Below are 16,969 nucleotides of genomic sequence, written 5' to 3' on the forward strand. Positions count from 1 at the left end.
GTGAACAGTGAGAAGTCTGAGGATGACACCAAATTATTCAGGTTGGGAAGGGATTTGGGGATTATTCAGGGATTCTGAAGAGCTTCAAAAGCATCTCTTCAAGAGGAATGGTCATTAAAATGGCAGATGCAGTTCCATGGGTTGCATCCAACAGTGTCATTCCGCTAGTGTAAATGACATCACACTCGCGGAAATCAAGTTCTGAACTATGCGCAAGGGGAGAATCCAGCTAAAGTTCTGTTTCCACAACCAGTTGCACGACTGGTTGCAAATCTTAGGTGGTTTGCTAGCATTTGTGCAAACACATATGCAACAGGAAAAGACAGCAGAGCTCTATGGCTGAATCTACACATAGCAATTACACCGTTATCATACTGTTATCGTAACTATTGGTACACATGACACCAATGGGCACCAATAGTTATGATAATGGTACGATAACGGCATAACTGCTATGTGTAGGTTCAGCCTACTAGTGCAGCAATTTCTTCTGTTAAATTCCATAGGATTTAGGGCTTGTGGTGGATAGCTCAGTTAAAATACTGACCCAGCGTATGGTCATTGTGAACATGTAAGGGATCATTAGGAAAGAGGTTGAAAATAAAGCAGCCAATATCATATTTATGCAAATCTATGGTGTAACCAGACCTGAAATACTCCACAGTTCCGGTCGGCACACTGCAAAAAGTGGAAAAAGTGGAGAAAAGGGCAATCAAAATTAACAGGGGTCTGGAACAACTCCCCTACTAGGAAAGCTTATAATGTCTTTTTTTATTTTTTTTAATTTAGAAAAAAAAGGTAAGTAAAGAGATAGATCATAGAGATGGATAAAATTATGCTTGGTTTGTGAAAAGTGGTCAGGGTTTTCTCCTCATAATATTTTTATTTTATTTGTTTGTTTATTTATGAGTTGCTTTTCAGGCCCAATACCCCCCACCCCCATGCTCTATTGCTACAACCCAGGATCATGCACTGAAGTTCAGTGGCTGGAGATTCAGGACAGACAAACGCAAGTACTACTTGACAAAGTGCACAGCTAAACTATCAAGGCTATTAATGGCTACTAGTCATGCTGGCTATATATTGCCTCCAGTATCTGAGGCAGTATGCCTCGGTATTGCTGTTTCCAGGGAACATGAGTGAGAGGCTGCTATTGCAATTATGTGGACTACTTGTGGTCTTCCTGTAGGCATCTCATTGGCCACCATGGGAACAGAATGCTGGACTACAAAGACCTTTGGTCTGATCCAGTGTGGCTCTTATGTTCTCATATGGAATTTATTTCCAGAAGATGTGGTGATAACCACCAGTTCACACAGCTTTAAAAGGGGATTAGACAAATTTATGGAGGATAAGGCTATCAAGGGCTTATAGTCATGGTGGCTTTACTGCCTACAGGATCAGAAGCACTACACTTCTGCATGCCAGTTGCTGGGAAAGAAGACGGAAGTGGAAGAAGAGGGCTATTACCCTCTCTTTGCGCTGGTGGGTTTCCCATAGGCACCTTGTTCACCACTGGGCGAAACAGGATGCTGGTCTAATAGGCCTTTGGTCTGTTCCAACAGGGGTTGCAACTGTATCTAGGAAACGGTTATGGTGAGGGAGTCAGAAACTAGAGAACTATATAGACTGGCTAAGTGAGTTAAAAGAGGGGAAGGAAGGAAGGACGGACGGACGGACGCAGTTATAGATGCAGAAGCACCATCACTGGCAACATACTGTTTAAGCATAGGGCTGGTGTCGGGAGGGGGCATGGTTGGTTACCTGCCAAGGATCCACACCCTAGCAGGGACCGACTGGCAAGAACCCCTCGAGCTGCTTCTCCTGTTCACCATTGTTCACCTGCCTCTTTGGTCCAGAAAATGCTGATGGAGAGAAGGAGGAGCAGGAGATTTATTGATTTTATTTAAAATATTTCTTGGCCACCTTTCAGGGCAGAAGCCCTCCCAAGGCAGCTTACACCAATAAAATAAATAAAAATGGTTAAAACATTAAAAGTGATAAAAACATAAAAACAATGATAAAAGCCAACAATAAATCCAGCATAGGGATGTACGAAAGTTCCGCTACGGATCTCGGGGAGGCCGAATGCCAGTGCATTCGGCCCCCCGAAATCGGTGGCGGAACAGCCTGCCCCCCCGCCCCCCCCCGGGAGGAGATTTACCTTGGGCGGATCTTCCTGGCGGCGGCGGCTCCGGTGGCGGTTCAGCGGTGGCGGTCGGTCTTCCGACCAGCTGCTGCTGCCGCCGCCATTTCCAGTTAAAAAAAAAAAAAGTGATAGGCTACGTAAAGATTTACGTAGCCTATCACGGCTAGGTTTTTTTTAAAAAAGTGATAGGCTACGTAAATGTTTACGTAGCTTATCACGGCTGACTTTAAAAAACAAAACAAAAATGCACGTACGCAAATGGCGGCACCCATGGCCGCCACCATTTGTGTTCCTTATTTTGGCACGTCTTAGTCTATGTCAAGATTTACGTAGACTAAGACGGCGAAAATAAGGGGAACGCAAATAGCGTAGACGCTACGCTATTTGCATTCCCCTTATTTTCGCCGTCTTAGTCTACGTAAATCTTGACGTAGACTAAGACGTGCCAAAATAAGGCACCCAAATGGCGGCGGCCATGACCGCCGCCATTTGCATACGTGCGGTTTTTTTTTTTTAAAAAGTCAGCCGTGATAGGCTACGTAAACATTTATGTAGCCTATCACGGCTGACTGCAGGGATACAAACGGCGGTGGCTACGGCCGCTGCCATTTGCATCCCTGCTAGCCAGCGGCTGGATGTCCAGCTGCTGGCGGAGCTGGCCAGCGGCTCCGCAGAATTGCTGCGGAGCACAGCCAGCCGGCCAGGATTCCGGGGGGGGGGAGGAACGGAGCGCCTCCCCCCCATTCAGGATTCCGTGGGGAGGGACGGAGCACCTCCCCCCCCATCAGCATAATCCGCGAACGGTGATTTTTGTACATCCCTAATCCAGCAACAATGGACAGTCATATCAAGAGAAGGCCAAGGTGATAGAATATGTTTTCAAGGCCTTTTTAAAAGCCTGCAATGACAGAGCATGGCGGACCTCCGATGGCAGCTTGTTCCAAGGGTGTGGGACCACTGCAGAAAAGGCCTTCTCATGTGTGATCACCCACCTGACTGCTCTCATGTGTGGACAAAGGAGAAGGGCCTTTCTTTCTGATCTTAAAGTGCAGGCAGGCTAATATGGGTGAAGGTGGTCCTTCAAGTAACTTGGTTCCAAACCGTTTAAGGCTTTAAAGGTCAAAACCAGCACTTTGAATGATGCCACTGCCTACTTGCTCACCAGCTCTGTGCCTGTCAATGTCAAGTAAGTGCTAGCAATGATGAGAACGAGGATGAGGAGCAAAAGCAGCTAGTGACAATGGTGGTGAGAAGACTGACTCACGGAGCGTGGGGGGGCATCGAGGGTGTCTTGCCCTTGGGCCCTCAAGCACCTGAAACTGGCATTGATTAGGCGGGCTGTTGAAACTTTGTTCCATATGGCTTTTTAGTATTTTAAAGCTCTTCGCTCTGTTTTTTAAGATTCTCACCTGCTCTCACTGTCTGCTGTTTCTCCTGTTTTAAAGTTTCAAAATTGTTCTCAATGTTTTACATTGTTTCTAAAGCTTTCAAATTGTTTTGAAAATGTTTTTTTATTATTTTTTATTTTTTAATAAAATGTTGCAAGTCGCCTTGGGGAACCTATTTGGACTGAAAGGCAATTCACACATTTATAAAAACTAAATAAAAATAACAAAACATAGTGGCAGGCAAGGGTCTGTCATCTGTTGCAAGCCTAGATCCAGTGAAAAAGTATGTTGGCCTATTGATGTTGGAGAATTCCGCCACGGATCTCAGTGAGGCCGAATGCCAGTGCATTCAGCCCCCCAAAATCCGTGGCGGAATGAAGCCCCCCGCCCCACCACCCCGCGAAAGGTGCACGAAACGGAGCACCTACCTGGTGCCGTTCACATTGCTTTGTGAATGGTGGCCATGTCTGCGGCTGCCATTCGCTTCTTCATTGTTGCCATGATAGGCTATGTAAATACTTATGTAGCCTATCACGGCTAATACACGGACACCATTTGCATCCCTGCGGAAGCCATGATAGGCTACGTAAATATTTACATAGCCTATCATGGCAAAAAAAAAGGGAACGCAAATGGTGGTGGCTACAGTGGCCGCCATTTGCGTTCCTGGTTTTTTGCCGTGATAGGCTACATAAATATTTATGTAGCCTATCACAACGAAAGACAGGGGCGCAAAGGGCGGCCGCTACGCCATTTGCACCCGTCTTTCGCCGTGATAGGCTACATAAATATTTACGTAGCCTATCACAGAAAAAAACCAGGAACGCAAATGGCGGCCACTGTAGCCACCACCATTTGCGTTCCCTTTTTTTTGCCGTGATAGGCTACGTAAATATTTACGTAGCCTATCACGGCGAAAGATGGGTCACAAATGGCGGCAGCTGTGGTAGCCACCATTTGCATCCCTGCACAGCCCAGCGGCCGGATGTCTGGCTGCGGGCATCCCTGGCTGGCAGCTCCATGGAGTCGCCACGGCATGGAGCTGGCCAGGGAGAATTTCGGGGGGAGGGACGGAGCACCTCCTTCCCCACCGTGGATGTCCCTGGACGAAACCAGGTAAGTGTTTCATACATCCCTATGTTGGCCTTAGGCCAAAGCGCCCTGGATTAAAATAACTGCTCAGCAGTGGACTCTTTTTTCCCATTTGTAAAATATGAATATATGTAGCCAATTGCAAGGATATGTACTGAAGACAAAATGAAAGGAAAGCAGTTTGCACATTTAATGTGAAATCCAGCAGATTACTGGGGAAAATACACATGTTGATTCTTTTGTCTCCCTTTCCTTTTTTTCTCACCAGCCCCTGATGAGAGAGTTTGGGAGAAAATACTCGGTTGCAAGAGGAAGGATGAGGTGGTGTGCGGTTCAACACGTGATCTGCCAGACAAAGGACTCCGCTATGAACTCCACTGTTGTGAGACTAATTACTGCAATGCAGACCATTAAGACAGCACTGAAGGCAACCTTAAAATGTCATCACAGAAATAAAAGGTTATGCTGCTGTCAGGTCAACCCTTTCCCTATCTTCTTTCCCATACGTTTTGATTTATTTGCAAACAGTTCCATTCACACAGAAGAACAGAAGCTGATACCTAGTGAAGAATCCTCACAGAATGAGTTAACAGTTTTGTTTTAAAAGGGGAAAAGGGACAGGATACTGTGATGGGGAACCAACTTCCTCCCTCCCAGGATGTGCCCCCGACATGAGGGCAAGAGTTCCCCATCTGCTGATGATAATAAGAACAGAGACACAGCTGAAACAAACACCACATTCACTGAACAAGAGCCCATTAACCTCCTCTGGTTAATGGCACTGCACCATCTCACAGACGTGTGTGTGTGTGTGTGTGTGTACTTTTCCCTGGGAGACCAAATCCAGAGTTTGAACATGGGGCCTCGTGTGTAGGGATGTCCATAATTTGTGAAATCCATCCCGTGTGTGTTTCGTGGATTGTGTGGTGTCGTTCGTTCTGTTGTCTGAACTTTTTTCGTCATGCAGAAAAATACGCAAATAATTCCGTAAGAAGGTTTGCAACAATTTATGTAATCTACCTTAGTACATAACATTTAGCGTACGGACTCCACACGGCCTGAGGAGGTTGGTCCACAGCAGATTCCACGGGCTGGATTCTTAGAAATCTGAGCTCATTTTAGTCTGTCTCGAATTTCTCTGTCATCCCTACTCATGTGTGCTAAATCTGTGCTGCCTCCTTGGAATCTGTCTCCGTTGACAGCCGGGGTGGGGAACCTCTTTCAGCCCGAGGACTGAATTCCATTTCAAAGAAGCTCTCAGAGTCTGCATTCCAGTGGTGGGTGGGGCCGAACACAATTGTGGTAGGGCCCAAACTACCAAAAATATCAGCCTATTTTAGCTTAAAGTTCTTACTGACAGTTGCGAAGCCTAAGAGAGGCATTTCAACCATTTAGCATGGGGGAAAAAACTGCACATAAACTGGGAAACCACCAAGTTTTCGGTGGTGAGGAAAGGGGCCAGGGCGAGGGGGCATGTCTATCTGGGGAGACCCGTAGGGCTGAATTGGGACTCCAAGCCTGAGTTTCTGCAACCCTGATTTACAGCCTTCTCTGACCTGGTCTGTGCAGAATCATAGAGTTGGGAGCGGTGTCGTGTAGGCCAAGTAGTCTAACCCCCTACTCAATGCAGAAAACCCAGAACTAGAGCATCCCCGACAGACGACTGTCTACCCTCTGCTTGTACACCTCTACGGAGGGAGAGTCCATCACCCCTCTAGGTAATTGGTTCCATTGTCCACACTGAGCATCAAGAGGGTTTGCCTAATGTTCAACCGAAATCTCTACTCCTGTATCTTAAACCTGTTCGATCTAATCCTTGATGGAATTATTTTGTATTGATGTCTCCTGTTAGAAAGGCAATTAGGGGAGAAAATCAAAAATGCAAAGCAGAATGAGTGTTTACCAGTCCCACGTGCACACAAGGCTTAGGATAAAAGGAGATCACACCCTTCTTCAGTAAAGAAAAGGTAACATGGCTTTACTTACAAATGTTCTCACATATAAAATGCAGGGACAGAGTGGAGTTTCAGGAAGAACTTGTTCAGGCCATTTTGTGTTCTATTACACAGGCAGGAGTGAGAGAGCAAACACATGTGCTTCCTGCAATGGCAGAGGTTAGAGAGAGAAAGCAGGGGGAGGGGAGGAGCAAAAGGAAGAAATCACATTGCAGGCTAGAGATCTTAAGTCCAGCTGTGGTCAAAATTCCCATGCATTAACTAACTGGAACACTGCCCTTCCAGTAACTTCCAATACTACAAGTGAGAAGGATCTTGGAATTGTTGTAGATCACAAGCTGAATATGAGCCAACAGTGTGATGTGGCAGCAAAAAAGGCCAATGCTATTTTGGGCTGCATTAATAGAAGTATAGCTTCCAAATCATGGGAAGTACTTGTTTACTTATACTCAGCACTGGTTAGGCCTCATCTGGAGTACTGTGTCCAATTCTGGGCACCACACTTGAAGAAGGATGCAGATAAACTGGAGAGGGTTCAGAGGGGGGCAACCAAGATGATCACGGGCCTGGAAACAAAGACCTGTGAGGAGAAACTGAAAGAACTGGTCATGTTTAGCATTGATAAGAGAAGACTGAGCGGAGATAGGATAGCACTCTTCAAGTACTTGAAAGGCTGCCACAGTGAGGAAGGCCAGGATCAGTTCTCGATCATCCCAGAGTGCAGGACATGGAATAATGGGCTCAAGTTAAAGGAAGCCAGATTCCGGCTGAACATCAGGAGGAACTTCCTGACTGTTAGAGCAATACGACATTGCAACCAATTACCTAGGGAGGCAGTGGGCTCTCCCACACTGGAGGCATTCAAGATGAGGCTGGACAGCCATCTGTCAGGGATGCTTTGACTTAGATTCCTGCATTGAGCAGGGGGTTGGACTCGATGGCCTTGTAGGCCCCTTCCAACCCTACTACTCTATAATTCTATGAGGTTGCAATATTCCCAACAATCCTGCCTTTTGGGACAGCAGAGAACAAGTCTTTGCCCACTTCTATGTGGCTGTTCTCCAGGCATTGGAATAATCTGGGCTGATAACGGGGTGTGTATGGGAAAGTCTATTTTCCTGAGTCTATGTAGTCTGAGAAATTCTCTGTAGAGTGGGATTTATGAGTATGGGTATTGGTTCTCTCTCTCTCTCTCTCTCTCACACACACACACACACGCACACTGCTTGCAGATCAGCCAAAATGTAACATACTTTTTCTCAATAACTTGGTTGAGAGGGCCAAGATATGAATGTGGGGTAAGATAAAATTACTCAGAATACCCCCCAGAAACATGCCATTTTAATTAGCGAAAAATGTTAGGTCTCTTAATAAATGCCAAGGACTACACTAGATTTAGCTCCCACTGAAATTAATGTCATGACTAACTTGTGCCACTGATGCCAATGGGAACTAAGTTCAACTAACTTAGTCTGGATCCAACCCCTAAAGATAGAAGTGCAGTCTGGGAAATAAACTGAGAATATATTGGTTCTATTTCTACCGCTTGCTCTAGCTAATATAATAGGCAAGGTTATATCTTGGTTAGCACCACACGGGGCATAACACAATGCAGAAGGCGTGTGTTAGAAATCAATTGTTCTTCCCTTTGCCCTCCTGGCTGATGATACACCATGGAATCCAGGAAGCAGAGCTTCTGCTAGCTTAAACTGAAGACCCTTACGTCTTGCTGCATATTTATAGGAATTTGACTGCAAAACTTGACCCAACTGTGTACTGCTTTCAGATATAAGACAGGGCAGAAACAAAGGTCAATGAATAGCAACAATATGCATTTTTGTTTGTCCTTTCTATGGTGTGAAGGGTGGCCAGATGCAAAAGGAGGCAGGGCTCCTGCACCTTTAATACATGTGCAGAGTTCTATTTATTTAAATTATTTTTAGGGAGCAACCCTATGGCTGCTAGTCAGTGACTAGATGGCCATAGATTATGTCAGTTTCTGGGAACCGACCTCAGAGCCTATGCTCCGAAGTCGGTTCCCTGAGAACCGACCTTCCCCCACTCCTGCACTGCCTCGCAGGCAGCTCAGAACGGCCCTGCACTCCGTGCTCAGAAGAGGACCACGGAGTGGTGAAAATCGGTTGATTAGTCACAAATGCAGGGCAGCTGAAGTGAGGGGGAGACGATTGCATTGGATAGGTGGTTGCCTCCTATGGGTAGTTTGGATTGCTGCCTTAGCCACCTTTGAGGGTAACAAAGAGAGGCAATAAATACGCAAAACTATAAAAATAGTTCTATACAACTGTTAAAAGTGCAGGAGTCCAGTTCCATTTTGCATCAAGCCACCCTAGTGGTACGACTGCGTACGACAATGCTCAGATACAGACTTCACAAATTATATGCAGCTTCCATTTCTCAGCTAAAAAGTTGCATGGAAAAATGTGTAGGTTTTTGTGCAGTTTTAAAAGAAGCAAAGAATGACGCTGAAATTGGATGGAACGGGCTTATGACTGAATAGATACAGAACTGACATCGACTGATTCATACACCCCTAGTTGCATCCCCAGCTTTCCACGACACTTTAGCATCTTCCTGTGACTGGGCTCTGAAACACTCACCCTCTCCTCTTCTCCATCACAGTGCTCGTTCCCACTGAGCTACCAAGTAGCTCCTATTCTTGTTCCCTCTAACCTTCTGGTGCAGTTTCTCCTCTTCTTTGTTTATCTTTACTGATTATATTAATTAAATTCCTTGTGCAAAAAAACAACCACCTGTTCCTCTCCTAGAGTCACCGCATAGTGGGGCCATAGTTGTATTATTAACTGGTTACACTGAAATGGCATTCTTTACTAAGTATGAGTCTTATTTAGTTGTAATAGACGTTTACAGTCATTAAGCCAACATTGTGTTTGTGGCTGTTTTTTGCAGTCGGTCTCGTCCCTGACAAATACAGTACATCTACCATTGCATATTTTGTGCAACGACCAAGAAATATTGAGAGCACAATCTTCTCCCACTGATTAGCTGCATGCAACCTGCTCAGTATATTTATCAACTGTTCTCATTCCCTCAGCTTTCAAAACTTTCACCAACTCCATATTTCTTGATCAAAACTTATTTCCCCAGCCATCAATTCAGTTCCTTATCCTTAATATGTGACACCCTTTGGCTTTTTCTTGCAGGAATCATACAGGGTCCTTGAATTTCTGTCTCAGGCTCTTACATTTGTTCCCCCTTTCCTTTTGGGTGCTGTGAATTCCTAAATTGAAGGTTTCAAACTATACTGAAATCTGCCAATTTAAAAAATTAAATCTGTTATTGCTGGTGATGCCGTCGTGTGTGTATGTGTGTGTGTGTGTGCAGGCATTCATGTTACAAGAGCTCACTCCTAATGGAACACTGCAATACATGATCTTCTGACTTTAACTTGTGATGGATTCTTTCACATAAAATAATTTCTACCGTTTTAGCCACACACAAACACTGTTTCCAACAACTGATGGAATTTATGTTATTATTTTTTATATAGAGCATCATCAGTGTGCATGTCACTTTACAGAGTAGAAACTGTTCTCTGCTTCTCTGTATGCTTCCATGATAGAAAGAAAAGAGACAATGAGCTTCACTACATGAGACTAAAATCCCACCTCCTTACAGGGGCTTCTGCTTCTGCATTCTTTGCAGGATTAAGATCGGCTTCTATTTACGTAGAATATTTACGTAGGCTAAAACGGGGAATCAAAAAGGGACACAAATAGCGCCCGCTACGCTATTTGCGTTCCCCTTGATTTTCGCCGTCATAGTCTATGTAAATATTTACGTAGATTAAGAGGGCAAAAATAAGGAACGTAAATGGTGGCGACCATAGCCGCTGCCATTTGCGTACGCGGTTGTTTGTTTGTTTTATCCAGAGCCCTCCGCGGCCGGAAATCCAGCTCCGGACGGCTCTGGCCTGGCCGGGCCTGGCCAGCTGCTCCGCGGAGCTGCCGCGGAGCACAGCCAGCCGTGGAGGGTTCCGGGGGGGAGGAACGGAGCACCTCCCCCCCGGCAAGTATTCCGGGGGGAGGGACAGAACGCCTCCCCCCCACCATCAACATAATCCGCGAACAGGTAGGTGACTTTCGTACATCCCTATGGGAGATTCGTTAGGGCAGTCAGTAAGATGCCTGTTCGTTGTGGATACATACCACACCTGGCTGTTTCAAGTTTAATTGAATTTATCAGTTAAACTTATGAGCCAAAAATGTGATGTGGCAAATGCTACTTTGAGCTGCATTAATAGAAGTATGTATGTATGTATTTATTTATTTCATTTCTATACCACCCAGTAGCCGAAGCTCTCTGGGCGGTTCACAAAAATTAAAACCAAACAGCACACAATAAAACAATTTAAAATATATAGAACATTAAAACCACAATATAACAATACAACCACAATAAAACCTAGCAGCAGTGCAGGAGTTTAAAATACAGATTTAAAACAGCAAAGCTAAAAATTTAGAAAGCTAAAATGCTAAAATGCCTGGGAAAATAAAAAGGTCTTCACCTGGCACCAAAAGGAATACAATGTAGGTGCCAGGCGAACCTCACTAGGGAGCTCATTCAAGTATAGCTTTCAAATCACGTGAAATACTAGTTCCTCTCTACTTAGCACTGGTTAGACCTCATCTTGAGTACTGTATCCAGTTCTGGGCGCCACACTTTAAGAAGGATGAAGACAAATTGGAAAAGGTCGGAGGATGGCAACGAAGATGATCAAGGGACTAGAAACAAAGCCCTATAAGGACAGACTGAAAGAATTTGGCATTTTTAGCCTTGAGAAGACTGAGGGAAGGTACAATAGCATTCTTCAAGTACTTGAAAGGTTGTCACAGAGAGGAAGGCCAGGATCTCTTCTCAATCATCCAAGAGTGCAGGACACGGAATAATGGGCTCAAGTTAACAGGAAGCCAGATTCCGGCTGAACATCAGGAAAAACTTCCTGTTAGAGCAATACGGCAATGGAACCAATTACCTAGGGAGGTGGGGGGCTCTCCCACACTGGAGGCATTCAAGATGAAGCTGGGCAGCCATCAGTCAAGGATGCTTTGACTTGGATTCCAGCACTGAGCAGGGGGTTGGACTCGATCCCTTCCAACCTTACTATTCTATGATTCTATTTTGTGAAATTACAATGCTAACTTAACTATTTTATTGTAATTTTATCTTGTTGATACGGTTTGGGTGCTGAGCTCAGGCATACGATCTTTTCTGCATTGGATCCTGAACAATGTAAAGAGCAATGGATCCTTTGTCTCTTGTCCACTGAAACCTTAAAACAGGAGCAAAAAATAGAGAATGGTACTGCCATTAGAATAACCTTAATCATAGCACAAGCTGTAGCATAATATAAGTAATGCAAAATGTGAATCATAAATATGATATGATTGTTGTATCTTTCCTGTTAAAACTACCCCTCTGTTAATCTTTTCATTTGGACTCAAAGCATTCCTTGTCAGCTAATAATAAACTCTCCCTTTAGGATATACATTGTTTGTTAACAATGCTTCAAGAGCTTTCAAGGATGATAATTGCTTTTACCGTGTAACCAAATACCCCACATGCCCTCATCTTCCTCCTGCTCAGAATGTAATTACTGGTAACTGCTACAATGAAAACAAATAATACGGGCTTTGGGGGAAATATTGCTTAATTAAGCAGTCAGCTATACAGAAAGTTGTCAAAATACATGGAAGCATTAGTGTGTCATAATTAGATTAGATTGCCATGATGAGGATGACCATCTTGTCACGGGGCTGGATAGATTAAACATATGGTTTGATTCAACAGTCAAGATGAGTGAGACCCTAGGTGTCAATTTTCCATCACAGACGTAGGCTCTACCAAGTTCAAAACATACTTCACAGATTACCTTTAAATAGGCAACCAATTTGTAGTATGTGTGTGATAAATGGCACAGGGATGGGACAGAAGCTGGGGAGCTGGGGGTCCTGGATCCACCATAGAGTTAGGCCTGCTTGCCTTCACACTGCTATATCATTGCCTCCATTCTAGAAGATTAGAGGTGAGACCATCCTGAAGAACCGAGGTTGGGGTAGTGGTGCTGTACAGCCCATTACACAGTGTGCAGTAGGAGACAGGAATATATGGGCAGTAGCCAACTATGTCATTCCACTAGTGCAAATGACATTGCACCAGCAGAAACTGGTCCCAGACTGTGCACGAGAGGAGAATCCAGCTAAAGATGTGCAATGTGCAAGTGCTTGCACAACAGAAAGACTTGCTCAGCAGACCTCCACTGAGTTTGAGGGATGACACTACTGGACACAGCCCCTTATGTATGCTCAGAAGTAGGCCACATTGACTTCAGTGGAACTTACTCCCAGGTGAGTGTGTCTAGGACTGCAGCCTAGATCATAGTTCGGACTTGACTTGTGGCACACTTGCCAGAAACATTTGGCCCATTTATGCCTGTTATCTTGCATATATGGGCTATTCACGGAGCTATTTTGCCTAAGACTAAATGTGCACATATTTGCGACTGTCATTTTCTTCTGCAAAATGGTGCTGGCGGATGGGTCCCAGGTGAGGGCGGGAGGCTTGGCAAGCATGGAAGGGGGGTCAAGCAGGGGCAGGGGCTCAACAGGCATGGCTTAGGGGTGCGGGCAGGTCCACTGGACTTCTGGACCCAATTGGGTGCCCACACCATCCCTAATGACACACCAATAGCTGGAAAGAACAGAAGGTCATTAGCAACATGTGGCCAACTGTGGACTGATGATAATATTCCATACTTACTTAGCCTGTACAGGGATGAGAAGGCTATCTCCAGTTGTGAGACTCAGGGTTTTACTGTCAATAGTAACAACAGATGTGTCTTCCTGAAATACCAGTGGGAAAAAAATGATAGGCTTTTAATTTATCCTGGACTGTCATTAGCCAGAGACACAGGGGGAAGAATAGCCACAGAGTAGGAGGTAAATCTTAATGAACCAATCTGTCAATCTAATCCATCAGAAGTCTAATAAGCTTACAAAAACAACTCTGAAAATGCGATACGGGATACTGTATATAGCAGCCTTGTTACACATTCTTCCAGAACTATCTACCAGACAGCTGACAAACATCCTGATTTCTCTGCCTTCTTGGGATTGCAAAAACAGGAGGGTTGTCAAGAAGCTGGATATAGCTGGTGGTTTAGGGGGCCATTGTGCAGGCTTAGTATATAGTAAAACTCTGATCCCATCCCTTGTGTATGACTGACAGCCTACTCCTTAGAAAACTCTTCTGGAACAATAAGATGGGTACCTATGTGCTGCACCCCATTATGATTTGATCAAGGTTTTGGGATCCATATACAATATGTAAGTACACATAAATGGATAGATGTGGTACTCTCCTTCTCGCCTCTACCTCCACTGCCCATTTACTTGCCCGTTCCATCTGGGCCCAATCTGCATTAATCTTCAGGGAGCAGGTGAATTTCAAGATGTATTTACTTTTTTACAACAGCAAGTTTTGCTGCTGCTTTAAGCAGCAGCTTGCCTGCTCCTGTGACGTTCATGGGACAAAATGCCCACGGGAACGGCACTACATCATGAAATAATGTTGTTCCAAGGTTCATCCTGTCTCAGAAATACAGTTGGAGCAAGCAAGCAACCATTTGAAGTGACAACACTTTTCTGTTGATTAGAAAACAAAAAAGCCTTCAGCCACCTCGTATGATAAAAAATTATTGAAATTCGCCTGCCCTCTCCGAAAGTATGTCACCGCTCCTCAGGTTTGGAAGGGTACCATCAGCCCCATGAAAGTGTGTGCATGTGTGTGTGGGAGGGGGGGAGAGGGGTATTTGGTCCAGCTTAAAGTGAAATAAGTTAATTTAGAACTTTAGAGAAAATATGAGCGGGTTTTTAGGGCTGTGCACCGCCTCGTTACGAAGCCCAAATAATGAGGCGAAGCAGGCTGTTTCGGAGCGAAAGCTTCGTGATAAGAGGAGGTTCAGAGCAGTACTGAGGCGCCCCATGGCAAAGCGCCCACCTTCCATGAAGCGCCTGCTCCGCCTCGTGTATTCAGAGCTCTACTGAATGCCTCAGCAGTCCAGACAGGCTGTCTCCAAAATGTATCAATTTCTCAATGGGGGGGGGGAATGGATTATTGAGCTGGTTGCTTTGGCAATGCGGCTATATTCTCACTCCCCAGCCAAACATTGCAGAAGGGTGTGAAAGATCTCTGCAAAGGAGAGAGGGCATTTCACAAGGGGTGAGAATGTTTGCAAACTCCCCCCTCGCTCCACATTTTAGCTCAGTCAGCACCATTATTAAATCCATTTCCCTCTTTGCGGTGCTATTTGAATAAAAGAATAGAAACAAATGGGAAAGAGGATTTGCTTTAAGCCCCACTTCCTCATGATAATGCTATACCTCTCCTAACCAGTACAGAGGAACTGTGAACAGAAGCAATCAGGCCAGGTTTTACAGCCCACAGCTCCATATAATGAAGTTGTCCTGAGGTGACTCACTTCTGTGGCATTGTTAATCAACTAAGCGAGCAGTTTACTGATTGAGATGTCTGCTTGAAAAATATAGGGCTCAGTTGTTGGAAGTCCTTTTCAGTCTTTTCTGTTTCTCATCAGATTTTTGAAATATTTCCAAGGACTGGAAAAGTGGTTCAGCAAGACAACAGGGAGCATTATGACGAGGAAGCCATTAATAATGAAAAGGGCTCATCTTTATCTTCACAGAGAGGTGCACTGTCAGCCACTTCACTCCTGCAAGGACTAACAGAGGTCTAGCCTGAGCAGAGTTATACAAAAGTAAAGCAGGGCCAGCATGAGCAGTAAGTGTCTCCACTGACTGGGTTGGTACAACATGCTGACCCACACTTGGTGGTTGAGTGTGGGTTGTTTTGAACCATGGGTTGTTTGTTGAACCAGGGGTTAGTGTGTTGTCTGAATGCATCCAGGGTGCCTTGTTAACCATGCAGTGCGGCTTATTTTTCTCGAACAAGCCACCTTAAGAACCACACTGCACAGTTAACAAGCCAACCTGCAGACAATGTCCAGGATTCAGACAACACACTAAACCACGGTTCAACAAACAATCCATGATTCAACAAACAACCCACACTTAACCACTGAGTGTGGGTTAGCGCATTCTGCGAACAGCCCCTTGTATACATTTAGACACCAGGTTAAGACCTTCTTCTTTAAGCAGGCATTTAACCTTTAACCCGTGGCTTTATTAATTTTACTATGGCTCCTCAATATTTTTTTTATATTTTACTATGGTTCATATTATATTATTCTCACTCATTATTCATTGTGATATTTGTATTATTCTGATACTTGTATGGTCATAAACCACCCAAGTTGCAAATCTAATAAATAAATATATATGCAGGGTTGGGCATTTGTAGAGGTTCATAGTCCATGGAGAGGATTTAAAACAGGGGAAAATAAACTTTCAATAAACAAATCAGTTTAAAACTGAGGGCAAAGGAATGAAATCCACAGCGCTAAAACAATAGCCCCCCACCATTATTTAAAATAAAATAAAACAGACCTTACCCAGGCACCAGAAAGATATTGGGCCAGTTTGCATGGTCAGAGGGTGGTTAACAAGCCACCGTGGCTTGTTAATCACCCTGCACATATATGTCACGCGCTGGCTGGATTTGCGTACTCTTGCCAGTGTGGCTTCTCATGTAATGCGAAATTGGCAAGGGTGGCTTGTTGGGTGGGTAACAAGCCACACAGAACCCATGGGCTGTTGTAGGCTTATTTCCCCAGTGTGAACATCTGAATAGGCCCATTAAAGTAGATAACAGGTGGGTCTCTCTGGCATCATAGTCAAGGGAGCCACTACTGAAAAGGCTTTTTTCTTTTAGCCACCAGCTGTACCTCTCTAGGCAAGGATGGTTGGAGAAGCATCAATGGTTCATTCATAACAGAATGACTTTTCTTTACTTGTGTCTGTGGCCTGAAGAATTTTTTAGACTTTACCTAAATAAACACAGTATTGTGCATAGTTAGTAAGTAGGGTCGGGGGGGGGGGGGGGGACATGTACCATCTGCCATATCCATATATCTGCATTTTTTCCTTCCTCTTTGGTTATTCCTGGTCCAAACATTATAACCTGGGAAACAAACCAAGAAAATGTGATGCATTAAAAAAAAAAATCCAATGGCTTTTAATATATATTACTATGAGAAACTCTTTGCTTGAATGCCAAATTATTTTACATAATTTGTGAGAAGATGCATTACCCCTGCTAATGGCTTCATATAACAGAATGCAAGAACAGATCACACCTACACAGTTCTTTCTGCACTGTTACATTTGCTCTTCCTGTACTCTTCTAATCTTCCCACTCTCAGCTTTGTACCT

The 16,969-nt window shown here is 44.5% G+C and overlaps 1 protein-coding gene across 3 annotated transcripts in view; it reads right to left on the bottom strand.

Moving 5' to 3' along the window:
• Window positions 1-9,312: 9,312 nt before the first annotated feature.
• HAAO (3-hydroxyanthranilate 3,4-dioxygenase) overlaps window positions 9,313-16,969 on the bottom strand; it is a 35,457-nt gene continuing 27,800 nt past the window's right edge. For all 3 annotated transcript variants that reach the window (XM_084828924.1, XM_084828922.1, XM_084828923.1), the window contains 3 exons: window positions 16,650-16,718; window positions 13,383-13,465; window positions 9,313-11,895 (listed from right to left, as the gene is read on the bottom strand). In XM_084828924.1, the coding sequence (XP_084685050.1) occupies window positions 11,817-11,895; window positions 13,383-13,465; window positions 16,650-16,718 (231 nt within the window). In that variant the 3' untranslated portion in view covers window positions 9,313-11,816. The remainder of the gene's footprint in view (window positions 11,896-13,382; window positions 13,466-16,649; window positions 16,719-16,969) is intronic.

Source organism: Heloderma suspectum, chromosome 1 (assembly GCF_057233095.1).
Source record: "Heloderma suspectum isolate Gila_16-S chromosome 1, 16-S_ref, whole genome shotgun sequence".
NCBI classification, from domain to species: Eukaryota; Metazoa; Chordata; class Lepidosauria; order Squamata; family Helodermatidae; genus Heloderma; species Heloderma suspectum.